At 53.0% G+C, this 16903-nt stretch overlaps 2 protein-coding genes across 4 annotated transcripts in view; one reads left to right on the top strand and one right to left on the bottom strand.

Annotated features, from left to right (window-relative positions):
• The first annotated feature begins 604 nt into the window (after window positions 1-604).
• PRADC1 (protease associated domain containing 1) lies at window positions 605-4723 on the top strand. The gene is made up of 5 exons (XM_014551875.2): window positions 605-813; window positions 2791-2891; window positions 3413-3522; window positions 3788-3955; window positions 4181-4723. The coding sequence occupies exons 1-5, from the start codon at window positions 606-608 to the stop codon at window positions 4299-4301; spliced, it is 708 nt and encodes a 235-aa protein (XP_014407361.2). The 5' UTR covers window position 605; the 3' UTR covers window positions 4302-4723.
• Window positions 4724-5170: 447 nt separating this feature from the next.
• Window positions 5171-16903, bottom strand: part of SMYD5 (SMYD family member 5) — a 32450-nt gene continuing 20717 nt past the window's right edge. The window contains exons 1-13 of one of the 3 annotated variants that reach the window (XM_032497827.1): window positions 16753-16885; window positions 12982-13090; window positions 12073-12212; window positions 11516-11637; window positions 11086-11155; window positions 10376-10480; window positions 9499-9561; window positions 9220-9290; window positions 8797-8903; window positions 8359-8415; window positions 7392-7486; window positions 6680-6750; window positions 5171-6582 (exon numbers count right to left, since the gene is read on the bottom strand). In XM_032497827.1, coding sequence (XP_032353718.1) covers window positions 6435-6582; window positions 6680-6750; window positions 7392-7486; window positions 8359-8415; window positions 8797-8903; window positions 9220-9290; window positions 9499-9561; window positions 10376-10480; window positions 11086-11155; window positions 11516-11637; window positions 12073-12212; window positions 12982-13090; window positions 16753-16848 — 1254 coding nt within the window. In that variant the 5' untranslated portion in view covers window positions 16849-16885 and the 3' untranslated portion in view covers window positions 5171-6434. Of the gene's footprint in view, window positions 6583-6679; window positions 6751-7391; window positions 7487-8358; window positions 8416-8796; window positions 8904-9219; window positions 9291-9498; window positions 9562-10375; window positions 10481-11085; window positions 11156-11515; window positions 11638-12072; window positions 12213-12981; window positions 13091-16752; window positions 16886-16903 lie in introns of those variants that run through there. The other 2 variants (XM_032497828.1, XM_032497826.1) reach the window with 2 other exon arrangements.

Raw genomic sequence — 16903 nt, 5'->3', positions numbered from 1 at the left:
AGGGAACTGAGGCTGAGAGATTAGGAAAGGTGTCCAAGTCAGTTACACAGTAAATGGTAGAGAAACAGCCGTGGGCACCTGGCCCCAATGCCCGTTTTCTGGCTCGACAGTGGCCAGAGCTTCCTCGAGGGTCGGGTACATCAGAGCCTACGGACCGTTAGCGCGCAAGCGCTGGTGGAACTGAGCAGAGGAGGAGCAGAGCAGGAGCTGCCGGGGACCGCCTGGCGCTAGATTAAAGCCTTCTCAAGGAGGGAATGGGAAGGAGGGGAGCACAGCTGGGAGAAGGTAAATCGTCGTCCTGCGAGGCTGCCGCGGGGAGGATCCCGAGACCGCAAGAGCTGACTGGTTAAGATTTTCCGCGGCTGAAGCGAGTCCTGCGGGTCTCCCACCTCCAGTTCTCCCCGCCTCCCTCGCCCGCCCACTAGCCAGCTAGGTCTTGCAGAATCGAATCCATACTGAGAGATGCTGGGGCGGGGGCCGGCAGTTGCAGTTAAGAGTTTAGGCCAATCAATCCTCGGCCCCACTTCTCTCGACCAATAGAAAGTGGGCTAAGGCGCAGGGGCGGAAAATGTGGCTACACGAGCAGGTATTAGAGCCAATCAGCCATGGGCCTCGTTCCAGTCCACCAACCAGCAGCAAGAGCGGGTCTGGGGGCGGGAGGCCAGAGCAGCTGTCAGGCCAAAGTCCGGCGAGCTACGAGCGGCTGGGCTGCTGGAGGAAGTGCGGCGCCGGGCCGGGCCCTGGAGATGGTCCCTGGCGCCGCGGGCTGGTGTTGTCTCGTTCTTTGGCTCCCCGCTTGCGTCGCGGCCCACGGTGAGCGGCAGCGGGCGGGGTTGCGCTGCGGGGAGGGGCTGGCCGTCCACCTTGAGCGCGTCTGGGGCCGGGGGCCACGGGTCACCTTGGGGACCCCGCGAGTTCCAGGGAGAGCAGGTCTAGAGATGGGCGCCTGGAGTGGATGGGTACGGGTCCCCCACCAACATGAGCTCGGCGCGGACTGAGGCTGGGCTGTGAGTCCTCAGCTTCCCACGTCGAAGCAAGATTTCCCCCTGCCCCCACTAGCGCCAACTTAGAAGGTTGAGGGGGCGAGGAATAGCGAACAACTAGAGAGAATACAAGCTGGAGATATGTTAGCACTCACTTGCATATACTGGACCCCACATTGCTACACGAAGGCTCACATGCACAATCACATACGTACACACCCAACCTGTTTGCATCTACATGAAAAAATAAACATACACCCATATACATGTGTGAGCACATATACATACTTACAATTTACACAGATCAGAAAATGTAAAGGTCAGGCAAAGATGTGTGTGCGGAGGAGGGCAAGTTTAGTGCTAATCCAGGAAGGCTTCCTGGGAGTGTTTCTGTATCTGATGGGAAGTCTCCACTCCTAGGATTTAAGGCTGTATTTGTAGCCCAGTGCCAAGTCAGTGGAGCTCTGCCTGGTGGCTATGTTTTGGACAGTACACAAGGACAGGTAAAGCCACAGTCAGACCCAACCCTGGCACACCTGGTAGCGGCTCGATAGTTTGTTGACTGACTAATGGACCTGTGGCAGCAGCTTCCACCCTTTCACATTCCTCAGTCTCTCTGGGCTAAGGAAACCAGGGACTCAAGTTCAGGTAAAACATGAAAAGTTTGGTGCTGAAGAGACCCACACGCTGTAAAAATCTGGTTGTTCCAGGAATTCCCTTTCTCAATGCAGTGGAGCTGGAAATAGTTTAGTTGTTCATTCAATTCAACAACCTTTCTGAGCACTCACTATAGCCTAGCCACTATGTTAGATAATGTGGATACAGCAGTGAATGAAATGATAAACTTATGGTCCTTATCCTACAGCAGCAGACAAACAATAAATTTATGAACACTGTATAATTACAAATTATGTTACAAGTGTCATTGGAGAAAAAGTACATTTTGAAGAGGCTTAAGGGAAGGGCAGTCACAGGGCAGGTTACTCTGAGAAAGTGACATTTAAGCTATGGCCTGATGGATGCATAGAAGTGAGCCATATAAAGAGGTAGAGTGAGGTTAGGAAGCACCCCCAGATAGAGGGAACTTGCAAGAAGACTTGGAGATGTGAAGAAACTGATAGGAGGCCCATTTTGCTTGAATATAGGAAGAGACGAGGTTGGATTAGTAGCTAAGGGCCACATCATGTAGGGCCTTGAAGACCAGAGTTAAGTTTAGATTTTAAGTGCAAAGGGAAATTGTTGAAGGGTATTGAAGCTGTGGGAATAGTGACATGATTATATTTGCTTTAAGATCTTTTAAGAAGATCCCTGGCAGTGGTTTGGGAAGTGAATCTTAGCAAGAATGGAGGCTAAGAGAGACCAGTTAAGAAGCTGGACAAGTCACAAGAAGAAATGATAGTGGCTGGACTAGGGGGATGGAAGTGGAACCAGAGTCAACTTTTAAGTTTTGGTGAGAGTTGTTTTGTGCACAGGCTACCACATCTCCACCTTGCAACTCCCAAGTCCGCTTCAGAGCGAAGATGGATTAACCCTTGGAAAGAACACTAGAGCTAACACTAGAGCTCTCAGTCTTCCTGGCTTATCTGTGCAAGCAGCAGCAGCTGGAAATCTCTGGGGTTACTAACTCTGTCTGCATCAACTCTGTCCTCCCCAGGGCAGAGGCCACCGACCTGGAGGACCCAACCGACTGAAGCTGGGTCCTGGGCCCAGACAATAGCCAGCCCAGTTGAAGGCACAGGGTCCATGATCTGAACCTGAAGCAGCCCTTTCCCTGGAGGATTCTCACCTGTACATTTTTACCTTTCAGGCTTACGCATCCATGATTATTTGTACTTTCAAGTGCTGAGTCCTGGGGACATTCGATACATCTTCACAGCCACACCTGCCAAGGACTTTGGTGGTATCTTTGTAAGTTCAGGAGGCCCTCTCATCTCTGATCCTGTCTCCACATTCCCCCAACTAAGTTGAGGTGACCTTCATCATCCCTTTAACCAACACCTGAGTGCTGGGACAGAGAAGGGAGCAGAACCCAGTTCTGTTTTCCAGGGGCTACAGAACCAGGAAGGGCTTCCAACTCTTCCTCTTGGTATAATACAGACCTGGGTGCCACAGAGGGAAAAGCTGTCTTCTTAGGGACGTGAAGTTGTGAAAAGCCAAGGTTCTGCTAGCTCCACCACTGAACTGTGTGACTTAAGGCTAATTACATCCCCTCTCTAGGTCCATACCAACTTCCCTACCTAACTCAGGGCAAGGCAGGGTGGGGCAGGACACCTTGGTGAGAATTAAGGAAAAATGCTCAAGTGTCCAGCACACAGAAATTGCTCTGTATTTCCTTCACATTTTGTGAGGAGCTGTTAAGATGGGATGGTCAGCCCCATCGTAAGGCAGGCATGTCTCCTCACACCCTCACCTGTTTAAATGCCTTTCAGCACACAAGGTATGAGCAGATTCACCTTGTCCCTGCTGAACCTTCAGAGGCCTGCGGGGAACTCAGCAACGGTTTCTTCATCCAGGACCAGATCGCTCTGGTGGAGAGGGGGTAAGGACTAGACAGGCCCTGGGCACAGGGGAGGGCAGGCATAGGGTAGATCAGTGTTGGTGGTGGTGCTTTGAAATTGTTGTTTTTAAATAATTTTTAAAGGGTTTTAAAGAAAATGTCTTAAGATTATCCAAGCCTTTGGTCATTTACTTGTGAGCCTTTATTAAAAAATCCTCCATGGTCCTTCTTTCATCCCCCCAGGGTGGTGGTCTGGGGAGGGAGAGCTAGAACCCTACCTTTCCTTTGGTCTCATCACCTCTTCCAGGGGCTGCTCCTTCCTCTCCAAGACCCGGGTGGTGCAGGAGCACGGCGGGCGGGCGGTGATCATCTCTGACAACGCAGTTGACAATGACAGCTTCTACGTGGAGATGATCCAGGACAGTACCCAGCGCACAGCTGACATCCCCGCCCTCTTCCTGCTCGGCCGAGATGGGTGAGGGCTCCTTGTCTCTGGCAGTATCAGAACCAGGCTGGGTGCCATGACTTGGGGAGGTCAAGGGCAATCACCAGTCCTTTCTCACAAGCCTTATTTTGGGGCGCCCTGGTTGGAGGGCCAAAAATGTCCTCAGGCTCTGGAATTCCCAGAGTGATGGGGACAGTGGGGCATGATGGGGTGCCAAGAAAGTGACCATCGCCACCTCTCTTCATGTCCTCCCAGCTACATGATCCGCCGCTCCTTGGAACAGCATGGGCTGCCATGGGCCATCATTTCCATCCCAGTCAATGTCACCAGCATCCCCACCTTTGAGCTGCTGCAACCGCCCTGGACCTTCTGGTAGAAGAGCTGGTCCCACATTCCAACCATAAACAACTCTGGGCTGGGAAGGGGAAATCCAGGAATCCTGCTGTTGGGGATTTATGGGTAGCATTTGAGGACAGGTGGAGTCAGGTAGAGGAAAAGAATGTGGGCTTTAACTAAGCTAAGGGAAGCCACATCACTGGCCTTCCCCAGGCTCCCATAACGTCTCGTGCTATGGGAAGAGGCAAGAGCCAGGCCCCAGGGCTTGTGGGCTAGGGTTTTAACAAAAGGGGCCAACAGCAGGTGGTCTGAGAGCCATCTGAGATGTGTCACATCCCACCTGGCTCCAGCCTCCCCACCCAGGGTCTTTCACAGCAGTTGCTGAATGGTGTAAGAAGCTGGTGTTTGAGGACTTAATAAACCCTCACTGACTTTTTAGCAATAAAACCTCTCATCAGGGTTGCAGCTGTGTCCTAGAATAAGAGCACACGAGGATGGAGGGGACTCCAAACACTCATCTGGTCCCATGTTCTTGTTTTAAGGGGAGGAAACTGAGGCCCAGAGAGGATATATGATTTGCCCAAGGTCCTCTAGGACTAGTGCTCATACTGCTAATCTTGGATCCCAGCAGCCTCCTGTTCAAGAACACAGGAAGCTGTAGTTCAGTCCCTGAGGAAAAGACTCATCTTGTAGCCTAGTTCTGGGGATCCATGTTGCACCTCAGAAGACCCCTGCTCCTAGACTTCAGATACATTTGCACAGCAGAACATAGATGAGACCAGAGATGAACCCAAACTGCGGGGCTGGAGCTCCCATGTCCCTCACCTGCTCTACCCTGTGCACCTTTGCGCCACCCATGTGATGGCTGTGTGCCCAGGGCAGCTCGTCAAGCCATTCTCCACAAAGCACTCCTGCAGAGGCCTGTCACCTCTCGTGTTTTATTGAAAACAGTGGGCAGGCGGGGTGGGAGGGGGTGTTGGCTGCTGTGAAGGAGTAAGAACCCAATAGGCCAGACAGGCAGATTCTACCTGGCTCATGACCCAGGAAAGGGCCTGTGGGGTGGCACCTGCTCTCCATGGGATCCTTCAGCAGGGGCGTGGCAGGCCCCTCAAGGAAGGCAGGCAGAAAGGAATTGCAAGTGATGGGTTATAACTTCCACAGCTTCCGACCCAAGAGTGAGGGGTAGTGCTAATCTGGGGATGAGGAGGCCACAGTCATGGCTAATCTGAGTATCTAGACCAGCTCTTCTAGGTTTCTGGAAGACTTCAGTGTTCCTCTGTGGAGACCCTAAAGATGGAGACTGAGGCCAGGGGAGGCCCTCACTGATTCTTTCTAGAAGATTCTGGAACAGCCTAAATTAAGGAGCACAGACCTTTCATCCTCCAGGTCTCAGCCATGCTGCTAGAGTCCTCAGTGGGAAGAGGGCGTGAAGGGGTGATGATCCCCCACACCCCCCACCCAGGGGAGGCAGAGGCCTCTTCCATACCCATCCCACGGGGCTGGCCACTGTGCCAGGGCCCAGGAGGCAAGGCACAGAGGTTCCAGGGTCTGGGGAGGGGGCTAATCTCCACTCTCCCTGCTGTCTCAGTGGCAGGAGTGGGGAGGTGGGAGAGGCGGGTAATCGCCCCGGTTCAGTGTTGTCCTGCAGAGGGCCTTGGGGAAGGCGCTCTGGAGGCCCAGCTCCTCCCTGCCTCTCCCAGCTGTGCTAGTGGTCAGACCACAACAGTGGGAGGTGGGGAAGAGGTGAGGGCATCTCACCCGCTTTCTTCTTCACTGAAGTCAGGCTGTTCTCAGATTATCACTTTGCTACCCTCTCCGTAGCAAGTTGAGAGGGGTGGATGGGTAAGTGTGGCCATGGGGCCAAGGGGAAGAAAGACTGGTAGGCCCTGACCTTGGTTCCAGCCATGTATACCCGTACCTCAGGAGGAGGCCAGTTCTGAGAGGCTCAGGGACAGCACAGAGCCTGAGCCCCTCAGCAGCAGTGTCCAGGGCGTGAGGTCCGGGGGGGGTGTGGAGGGCCTAGGGTCCTGCCTGTCCTACCCTCTGGCAGAAACAGAGCTGGAATGGGGGAAAGCAGGCAACGGGAGTGGGGAGTTCCTTCCAAGCCTCTGCTCTGGGGGAAGGCCCCCCTTTCCGACGGTCTGGGGTAGGACCCCTTCCAGGAAGGGCCACATCACACGTCAGTCATCTCATCCCCCAGCTCCGCATCTTCTGGCTCTCCTTCCTCCTCCTCTTCGTCCTCCTCCTCCTCAGATGTCACGTTGGGTTCATCAGCCTCTGCCAGGCATTTGGGGCAGGAACAGACAAACAGATAGTTCTCCCTGCAGGGTGGGGGGTGGTGGTGAGGGTGCAAAGCTAGGCAGCCACCGGGACAGGGGAGCCCGGAGCCCAGCCGCCCACCATGTCCCCAGCTGGCACCTGAGGATCTTGTGGCGGCTGTGGCGGCTGCGCTCCCGCTGACAGCAGTCTAGGTAACTGATGCAGATTTCCTGAAGGGCAGGAGAGAGGCGGGCTCTGGGCCTGTGCTTTCTGCCAGGTGGCATTAGGCCTGCCTAGCCACTGCCCCGCCTCCAGCTGCTGCCCCATCCCCAGGAGCCTGAGCTGCCCTTCAGCCAAGGGGTAGGCTGCTCAGATCCACTCCCCTGTGCTCGAGGCTTTAACAACCTGTGTCTGAGGTGGGGGATTGTGGTTAGCCTCAGGCCACGGTTAAAGGCAGCACACAGCCAAGGTCTGTGGCCTCTGGGACAGAAGTCTTCTTGGAGTGAAGTTACCTGCCCTGAAAGAAGTTTCAACCAGGCTCTGTGCACTGTGCTAACAGCCAGGACCCCAAGCCCTCACCAACATCCCACAGGCCAAGCCACAAAGGGCCATATCCTGCTTCCTTAGAAGCTGCAGATAGACAGCTCGGGACAAGAACACAGGCACCAGCTGTCTCTTAAACACTACTCAGAGGCTTTCTGGAGTTTTTTGAAGTGGGGTGGGTTAGAGCATGCCCATGGGCAAGACTCCTGTCCTGGGGCATGTGAAGACTCAACCCAGCAGCCTGGTGTGGGCTGGGCTGCTCCCAGTTCCTGGAGAGAACTTGAAAGGCCTGCTGCCCACCCGCCCCCACAGCTACTGGCCCCCTCACCTCTCCTGGCTTAATATCCTCCAGGGCGGTGACATGCAAAAGGAAGTTGTTTTCTGGGAAGGAGGTCTCTGCGTTGGGGACACAGCTGTGGTTGCCTGGGTTATGAGAGGCAGGTAATGAGGATTGTTGACTAATAAAAAGAACAGCCTCAACCGTGCAAAGCACTAGGTCCCATCTTTCCTTATTCTCTGGTCCCTGCCAGGGCTGTGCAGGTCCTGGAACCCAGGTTTCCTGACTCCACTACCTGGCCAGTGCTCTTTCCTGAAGACCACAGAGCACAGGCCCAAATGCACTCCCGTCTCGCTCCCCTCCCCCACCTGCCATGACTGCCCCTGTTCCTCTCCTCACTGGTCAGTTCCATTCTCAGCTGTGTTCCCAGTGTCTCGCAAAGGGATGGACAGGGCTGCGAAAGGGATGCCCGTGCCAGGCCACTTGACTCAGCCCTGTTACTGGACACCTGGTGACAGCTGAGCCAGACCCTCTGAGAGCCTAGTTTGGGACGGGTAGTGTCCCCAGAGCTAGGGAGGAAGGGTTTGCAGTGAGGAAAGCAGATGGTGGGAGGCTGAGATCTGGAAAAGACAACAGTCTGAGCTGGCTCTGGCCCTCCCCATCAGGTGCTGATGAGACTGCCTTCCAGCCTGAGCGCCTCCTGGGCTCTCAGACACTCCCCGACCAAAGCTCACAGGGCGTGGTGGTGCAAAGCCCATGGTTCCCTTTGCAAGAATCAGAGCTCTGTCCCCTGCCCTAGCCCCGGGCTTAGCCCACCGGAAGGTCTTATACATAAACGTATATTAAGGCACGAGCAGTCCAATGAATGAATGAATGAAAAAAATGATAGAAGATGGAGGGGAAATCCCCAAGGAAGCTCAGCCCTAACCCCACTCCCAGACTCAACTCGACCAGCCCAGAAGGAGCTGAGAGAGATGAATGCAGCTTGAAGCTACCCCTTCTCAACGCCGGGACTCACAGCAGCTCTGAAGCACAAAGAGGCCAGATCCTTCGCAGTTAAGAAACTCGCCAGTTGCTGTAAGACAGTAACACGCAGAGTTACTGCTTCCATTTTATAGGTGGGAAAAGGAAAGTAGGCTTATAAGGACAGGCACTGGCTCCACCTTCTTGCCACCCAGTCACTACCATTTTGCCTGAACCTGCTTCTCTGAGGCACAAGACTTGCTCTTCTATAAACAATACCGGCACTCTGTCCACCCCCAGCATCGAGCCTCTGCATGGGTCTCAGGGCCGTCTCTCATGTGTGTCCTGTGGGCCGATCTGAAGCTTCCCACAGGCACACAGGGATTACCTCCCCCAACCGTGAACTCAGAGCTCCCTGGGGGAAGGCTGTGTCCACCATCTGACTGATGGGCGTCTCCAAGGTTGGGTGAGGCCAAGGCTCCATCTCACCAACCTGCCTCGATGTCCTTGTACAGCTGGTCAATGAAGGCGTCCAGCTGCTCACGGTCCTGCGGCTTCAGCTCCAGAGCGTCACAGGCATGGACCCACTGGCTCAGGGAGCTGGGGGGTCCCAGGCAGCCGTGGTTGGAGAAGAGGCCCAGCTCACAGGGCTCTCCACCTCCAAGCAAGTTAAGTCCATTTCTTTCTCCGGGAGTAGAGTTGGGTGTGTGTGGGGGGGTGTCCTTTCCCAATAGACCAAGTGTTCCCAAGACCCAGTCTCTCCAGCCCCCACCACTGTGTTTAGTCCAGCATTCTGGCCAGAGTCACACCCTGCCCCACCCTAGTTTTGAAAGGAGCTGTGGCTACTTTCCTCAGTCAATCTCCCACCCGAGCCCCGAGGGACAAGTCCGATAGCTCTGGAACATTCTCTCCTAACCTGGTCCCAATTCCTTGGCCATTGGTCCCAACAAGAGCAAAGAGAGACCGGAATCCATCGGGAGTGAACCACTGTAGGGGGAAAGAACAACACTCAGGTTACAGCCACTTGCTGTTTTCTTCCTGGTACAACTCTCTGTTGAGGAACTTTTCCATAAGTCAGTCCCATCCCAACTCCAGAAGACCAGGTCTGCTCGGCTTAGCTGTCCTAGAAGGGGACAGTTGCTTCTGGAGAGCAGGAGTCACTGGAAGGCCACTGGTCCCACCTTCCCCAGCTCACCTGGCTGAGTGCTTCCTCATAAAGCGCCTCTGTGAAGAGTCTCCGCAGGAGCTCCAGCTGGCCCTGGTTTGGGGGAAGCGGAGAGAGACTGACATCCTGGGAACTTCACATTAGCACCCAGGCAGGGCCCAGAAGATCATGTGAGGGAAGGAAAAGGGCCAGCTCTGTAGCCTGAGCTTTCCCTGGGGGCAAAACAGAGCCCAGAGTCCTTATCTCCAAAGAGCCTTGGCAGTCTGCTGGCCTGTTCCGACCTGAGGTAGCAAACCCCAAATGCTTCCCTATTTTCCATCATTTGTGGCAGCAGGGCTGAGGCAGCCTGGCTTAGAATGTCTGTCCTCACCACCACCCTCCAGGCTCCCTGACCTGTGTCCAGAGCAGCTTGATCCTCCCCCTCTTTTCCCCAAAATTTAGTGTAGGGAGGCCCACCCCACATGCCCTTTCACACACCTGCCTCCTCCTTCAGGCAGCTCCTCCTGGTGTTGTCAGTGAGACTGAGTAACTCTGATTCGGAGTGGGCACTCAGTACACTGGCAACTCAAATTCTGTTTCATACTGCGCCCTGACCCTGTGGGCCCCCAACCCTCCATTTTCCGCTAACCCGATTTGCCCACTGCTATCCTAGCACGAGGTCCTGCCTAATCCACACCAGGGCACCCAGCCCCTCCTTCCTCTGTCATCACCCTACTTCCCAATTTTAAGACCACATTAGGTCATGAAGTTAAATGGCAGCAAGAATACAAGTTCTCTGAATAGATTTTCAGACCCAGGCTCTAACCTCTTTCTGTGGCTGGGAAGGGAGCAAATGCGGAGCTTCCCTCAGGGAGCCATGGACATCCCAAGCTATTGGCGGGTGGGAGGGTCACAGGGGAAGACCAACCTTGAATTTGTCCCCCAGGAGTTTATGGACAATTTCCTCCTCCTCGTTAGCCATTTTATTACAGAACTGGGAGAAGAGCCTGATCCAGCGATCCTTATCCTTAGCCTGCAGTGAACAAACACACTTCAGGGTCACGTGTGCACAGCCCACACATGCATGTGCACACATGGACTCACGGACACCCTCCTCCTCACTGCCACTCCTGCCCATGTGGGAGGGGTAGACCGTGATTCTAAAGCCCCTGCCCTCAGAGAAACACCATCACACATGAGCTTCTAGGTAGACCCTTCCCTCCCACCCTGCCCACACCCAACCATCTCCCCAGCTGGTGCCCAGCTAGCCAATTCAAATTCAACAACACTCGGGGAAATAGAAGAATAAGCAGCAATATTAATAGAAGGGGTTAGAGTGGCCGCTCTCACTTTATCTAAGAGATACAATCCTGGAAAAGTGGTGCTTATAATCAAATGCATGAATTGCTGCTACACTGGAAGTCATCTCATAGATCAAAGACGACAGGGAAGATGAGCCCCCACTCTCCCTGCCAGATTTCTGGTTCGCTACTCCTCAGGTTTACATAGCAAGCAGCTCTCCTTCGGGAAGCCTAGAAGAAACTCCGCGTCCAAGTCAGGGTCTTAAGGTGAGAAGGAAACTGAGGTCAAGGGTCGAATGAGGCCAGAGTCAGCGTCCCTGAGATCAGGTAGGCTCACCTGTTTCACTGTGGCCACCATCCGGGCCATCAACATGATGCTTGCAGTCTCAGGGGGGTAGTGAACACTCCTGGGGAGAAAGAAAAAGGTGTGGCCTAGAAATTCCCTCCCCAGTAGCTGAGTTCAAGGAAGCCTGGTCTGACTGCTATAGAGAATCCTTCCTACCAATCCCACTTATAACCAAAAAGGGCAAGTCATTGGCAAGAACTTGGGCAGGATTTTATACCTCTATGGGCTTCGTGGGGCTGTTTCTGGGAGGGTGTAAAATGGTGGGACTGGCAGCTCAGATTAAAGGGAAGGGGTTGACTGATATGACCTCTGTTTAACCCTAAAGATAGAGGAAAAATCTGGGCGATGGTAACTTAACAAAGATGGCTGCATCTGCTGAGCATGGGGAAGGCAGAAAGGAAAGAGATGAAATGCTACCTACCTCCATGCCTCCTGCAGCTTATTGAGGGGATGCAGGGGGTCATCCTGCGAGGGGCCTGGGCACAGGACCTGATGGTACTGCTCAGCAGCAGCCAGCCGACATTCTGCACTGCAGTACATCACCTGTCGGGGGAGGTGGAGGTCAGCGCCCTAGGGTCTGGCCGTGGGGCGAGGCACAGACACCCATGTGGTACTCACCTCCTCTAAGTGCACTCCTTCCGCGAACAGCCCCTGGGCAGTAGTGAGTGGTATTATGAGATGAGAAAGCACATGGTGCTCTGGGGGCATGTGAGAGGGGAACCTAAGCCAGGCTTGTAAAGCCATGGGAAGGAAAGACTGCCTCTCAGGTACAGGGAAGAGCCCTGCCAGGCTCCTAGAATGAGGGCAAGCTCCCGCCAAGCCTATTTTCCAGACTGGAACAGAAAGGACGAAACTGAGGAGTAACTGAGCCTTTTCAACATCTTACCCTACCTTGGGGCTCTCAAGGGCCATGACCAGGTCTGTCCTCACTCCTGTCTCCCTGAAGAGGACTTCAGCCCCACCCCCAGGGACACTCACCTGGCAGTGGGGACAGTTCTGGTGGAGGTCCTTGCGCACAGAGCACAGCTCGGGGTGAGGCAGAACCTGGCCTGGTTTCCCGGTCAGCCTCTGGGCGTTCTCCTCTGCCTTCTCCAGTGCCCGAAGGCAGTGGTCACAGGCTGGGAGAGAGAGCCAGAAGTGACAACGTAAGGGTCGTGAGAGCTGGGGTCACATTTGTCCTTTTCACAGCAGCATCCCCAGGGCTACAATAGCACGTAGTAGGCGTTCGATAAAAGTTTGGGAAGTGAATGAATGAATGACTAAGTTAAAGAACGAAATGAATGGATGAATTTCACATGCATTCGAAGACAGATGGTGCCCTATTCCCTCTCTGGAGTCCCCACCCCTCCTGGCAGACTCTCTGTGCTTCTCAATGGGACTTAGTCTGTGGGGCTCCCCACCCCTCCCCCAAACTGGGCTTTCCCCATATTCTGGAGCCAACTGACCCTTCCTTTCCCATATTTTCACTACCCCAAGAAAAATGTGTAGAAAAAGCAAGTGGCTGGCAAAGCTAAGGGCATCCTATTTGCTTCTGACCCCTAATGCAATCTTTTTTGACCAAGAGACATGTGGTCTCCTCTTGGTAGAGGGCTCCACTTTGGCACAGAACCCCTCAGCATGACATCCAGTCTACAGGACGGGACAGACTGAATTCCACCTGAGTGACAGTCTTCCCCCAGGGAGCACCTGGGAAGAGCCTCTTGGCTGCAGGCTCACAGCCCCAAATGGAGGCATGGTACTTAGGCACGGTTCTCCAAGGGAAGATGTGCTTTCCTCCCGACACCCGGAGGCCCAGAGACATCAGCCGGCAGGGATGTATGTAGTTCTCTTCCATGCGCAAAGGCTGCTGCACCCAACAGCCCTGAGGCCTGGGAGAGAAGTGCTCACCTCGATAGCGATAAAGTGCATTCCAGAGAAACTGCGCAGCCACCAGGGGCCGTTCTATGAATATGGTCTCCCCCTTCTGGATCAGCTGTGTGGCAAACAGCCCCTTTCCCTAAGAGGGCAGAGAAGGAACAGGATGGCCTTAAGAAGAGACAGACGACATAGCTTCAAGGCTTCTGGAGGGCTGACCAGCCTCCTCCCACATGCTTCCCTCTCAGCAGGGGCCTCTGCCTCTGGAGGGCTCACAGAGCAAGGTCAGCCTCCATAAACTGCCTCCTCTGGAAATGCTGCTCTGACCTACTTCCAGCTGCACCTCCTCCAGCCTGTCCAGAGCAGAGGGCTTGAGATGGGAAGAGAGCCACCATGTCAGACTACTCAGAGGAGAATTTTTAGAATGGCCAGGGCAGGGCCAAAGTTCACAGCATTCTGGAACCTCCAGTACCAGGAGCTGGTAATGACAGGGTGGCTTTCTTGGAGTCATCCACACGCCCCTCTAAGATCCTGGCCGTGATGTTGCTGCTGCTCAGGGTTGCAGAGAAATCCTACACCACGGGAGAGGGAGGCCTAGTTTGGGGGAAAATATGCCCCACTTCCCCAGTCAGCCGGGGCCTCACAGCACCCAGCCTAGTACCGGGCACTCAGGAAGTTCTGAGATGTTACACCGAAGGAAATGGCTAATTCTAGCACCACTCCTAATGCTAACTTGCTGTGAATCTTTGAGCCAACTGCTTCACTTCTTTGCAACTGTTTCCCATCTGAAAAGCGAGTATTATAATAATACCTGCCAGGTAGTTTCCAGGATACAGTAATACAGCACAGGTGATGAGCTCTAGCTCCTCACTACTCAAAGTGAGGTGAGGGACTGGAATCATGAGCACTGCCTGGGAGTTGTTAGAAATGCAGAACCTCAGGACCCACTCCAGACCTGCTGAGTTAGAATCTGTGTTTGAACAAGATGCCCAGGTGATTCAAATGCATGTTAAATGAGAAGAACTGGTCTAAAGCACTGCGTACATCATGTAAGGGATGAAGGATGAGAAGACAACTGTTGAACTGCCATCTCTCAAATGTGCAAAGGGACTCAGGAGACAGCTTCAGAACCTAGGCAGTTACTGGTCCTGCTGGGCATTTTCCCCCACTATACATTTAGAGAAGAGGCCCCTGCCAACACTGAACTGTCACAAAAAGGGAGAGAAAAGAAATGACTGACCCAGCAGTGAAATGTCCTGTCATGTGGCCCCCCAGGCAGTTCCCTGTTTCCTTCTAGCATTGGTGCTCTGGCTAGACAGGGGCTCCTCCCAAAGTCAGAGCAGCAGGATGGGTAGACCTGGACAGGCCCTGAGCAACCCATGAACCAAGAATCTCAACCCTTTGGACAACTCTGGGAGCTCCAACAGTACAGCGGGACAGCCGGAACAAAACCACTGGCAAAGCCATGGATGTAGCTCGGTTGTCTTTCCCCACCTCCATGTCAAGTAGCCCCTGGGACCCAACCTAGCAAAAAGAAAACCTGGCCTTCCTCTGTGGGAAAAAAAGACATGGGCTGGGACCCACATTATCTCTGGCAATTTCAAGTCCTCAGTATTGGATAAATATTGATCTCTTTCTCCCTCTTTCTGGAGGACCAAATGTAGGAAATATTTATCAATCAAAGCAAAAGGGAAAAGAATCAGAGCTATTCCTCTACGAAACCACTCATCCCCCAAACATAGGAAAGTGTTTCAAGAAAAACAGCTCGAATTTGTATCACCAAGAAGCTTGGAGAGAACTGAAGCAGAATGGAAAGGGTACAAACTATGCAGTTATTTCCAATTTGAAAAGGAATTTTTTTTAAAGACTGTACAACAATCTAAAACTATGTAGTAAATTAATTCTTTATTAAATGATTTTCTAGAAAAACATTGATTGCTAAAAGTGAATCCAAAAGAAAGAAAGCCTAGACAGACTATTAAGCAATGCCAACATCTTTGGTCATTCATCATATTTGGTCAGGTTTCTGTTCTGACTGGTCATGTCCTTGGCATAGCAATTGGTAAAACTGTAAAAATCATCCCTGCTGATAACCATAGAGGCAACAGAGAAAGTGGTCGAAAACTACCCCCATGTCTATATGGTTTCATGAGCCAGCTCTCTCAAACCAAGTAATTCTCATGCTATTTAAACTATTCAATAACAGAGGGGGAAAAAATGGAAAGCTTCTCTATTTTACCAAAAAACAAGCATAACTTTGATGTGGTAACCTAAGAAAGATAGCATAAAGAAAAAAAAAATCACAAACCAATCTGACTCGATGAATACAGATGCAAAAAACCCAGGGTACTCCATCTTTTCACGAAATCTGGATATATGATTTTTCTGCGGTAGCAGATCAGTTGTAGGCATGGAGAGAGAAGCCAGGTGGGGTTTTGATAGAAGGCTAGGACAGGACAATTTGGTCAGGAGAGTGGCTGGACTGATGAAGTAGGAGGGAAGAAGTAAAGAAAGGAGGGGGCTGAGAGATGGGGGGGGGGGCTAAGTGAAAGTAAAGCTGAGTATCTCTGCATGCTAGGAGTGGTGCAATTGAGACACCATCAAACTGTCAGCCAATCAAGAGCACTAGAGGTCTTGCAGTGGGGATGAAGTTGTGAGCAGCTGAGGAGGCCAAGGATACAGAGGAGTTGATTTACCAAGGAAAGAGAGGAATGTTCCAGAGGCCCCTGGAATGGAAAGAGGGCAATGAAAGGCCAGGTCAGGGAACTGGATGAGTGTGAAGATGCTGAGAGCAGGAGACAAATGTCTAGAAGGCTGACATCTTGGGCAAGGACCAAAGATACCCACAGCCATTATATATGATGAAATATTCAACCTCATTAGTAAACAAAGAAATGTAAACGACAATACACCGAAACAGTTTTGCACATATCAACTAGCAAACGTGTAAGGAAAATACTCAGTGCTAGGGAGAACAAAAGGATGTGTGCACAGAAACTGAGCTCCAGTATCTTTGACCTCAGGGATGAGAAACAAGATATAACATAAAGGTCCACAAATGAGCAGCTGCTGAGTGAACTGTGGCCCTTCCGCTGTACATAGAAACTGAATTATTGATACTTAAATATTTACTGCTGCATCAAAAAGCAGTTTCCAAAAATATTTTAATATGCACATATTTACACAAATACAGGATTGTGAGTGTTTTACCTTCTCTTTCCTTACATGCACTTTCAATTTTTTTTTCTACAATGTACTTCAGAAACATGATAATAAAACAATAAAATGTCACTCTCTTGTTTAAACCCTTCAAATGCTCCCAGTGGGCTTCGGTCCAAATCCCTTAGCACTCCAAGACCCTTCCTGAAGTGTCCTGGCCTCTTTCCTCATCCGCCACCCAAATCTCACTCAGAAATTTTCCTGAGGACCCACCCTTTTTTTTTTTTTTTTATACCGCAGCTTCCTCTGCTCTGCATGTCCCGCCCACCGCTCCCGGGGCCCAGCAGCAACGTCCCCGGGCCCCGCTTGGAGCAGCTGTAGCGAGACCACTGACGAGGAGGCCCCCTTCTGCTGGGGGAGGAGGTGGCGCATGGAGACTTCGCTGGCCCCAGTCCACCAGGTGACCGCCCCGGAAGCCTGCACATGTGGACAGACTGGGAGCCCCCGAGCCGCGAGCACGGGCCGGGCCGCGCCGCAGCGTCCGAGCGGCAGAGAAGCTTCTAGGCTCTAGGAACGGGGTCCCACGGGGCGGTCTCCAGGGCCGGACGGGGTCGGCACTCCCGGGACGGTCTGCCTCGGCCTCACCTTGGCGCTGCTCACGAAGCGGACTTCCACGGCGACCCGGGCCCGGCCCGCCACGCCCACGCAGAAGGAGAACACGTCGCTCATGGAGGCCGCCATCTTGGGCGTACCTCCGCCTCCTGACCTTTGACCCACCTCAACCCGGGAGTCCCCG

The sequence above is a fragment of the Camelus ferus genome, chromosome 15 (assembly GCF_009834535.1).
Source record: "Camelus ferus isolate YT-003-E chromosome 15, BCGSAC_Cfer_1.0, whole genome shotgun sequence".
Lineage (NCBI taxonomy): Eukaryota > Metazoa > Chordata > Mammalia > Artiodactyla > Camelidae > Camelus > Camelus ferus.
The sequence above is the reverse complement of the archived record's forward strand: the minus strand, read 5'-3'. Positions and strand labels throughout refer to the sequence as shown.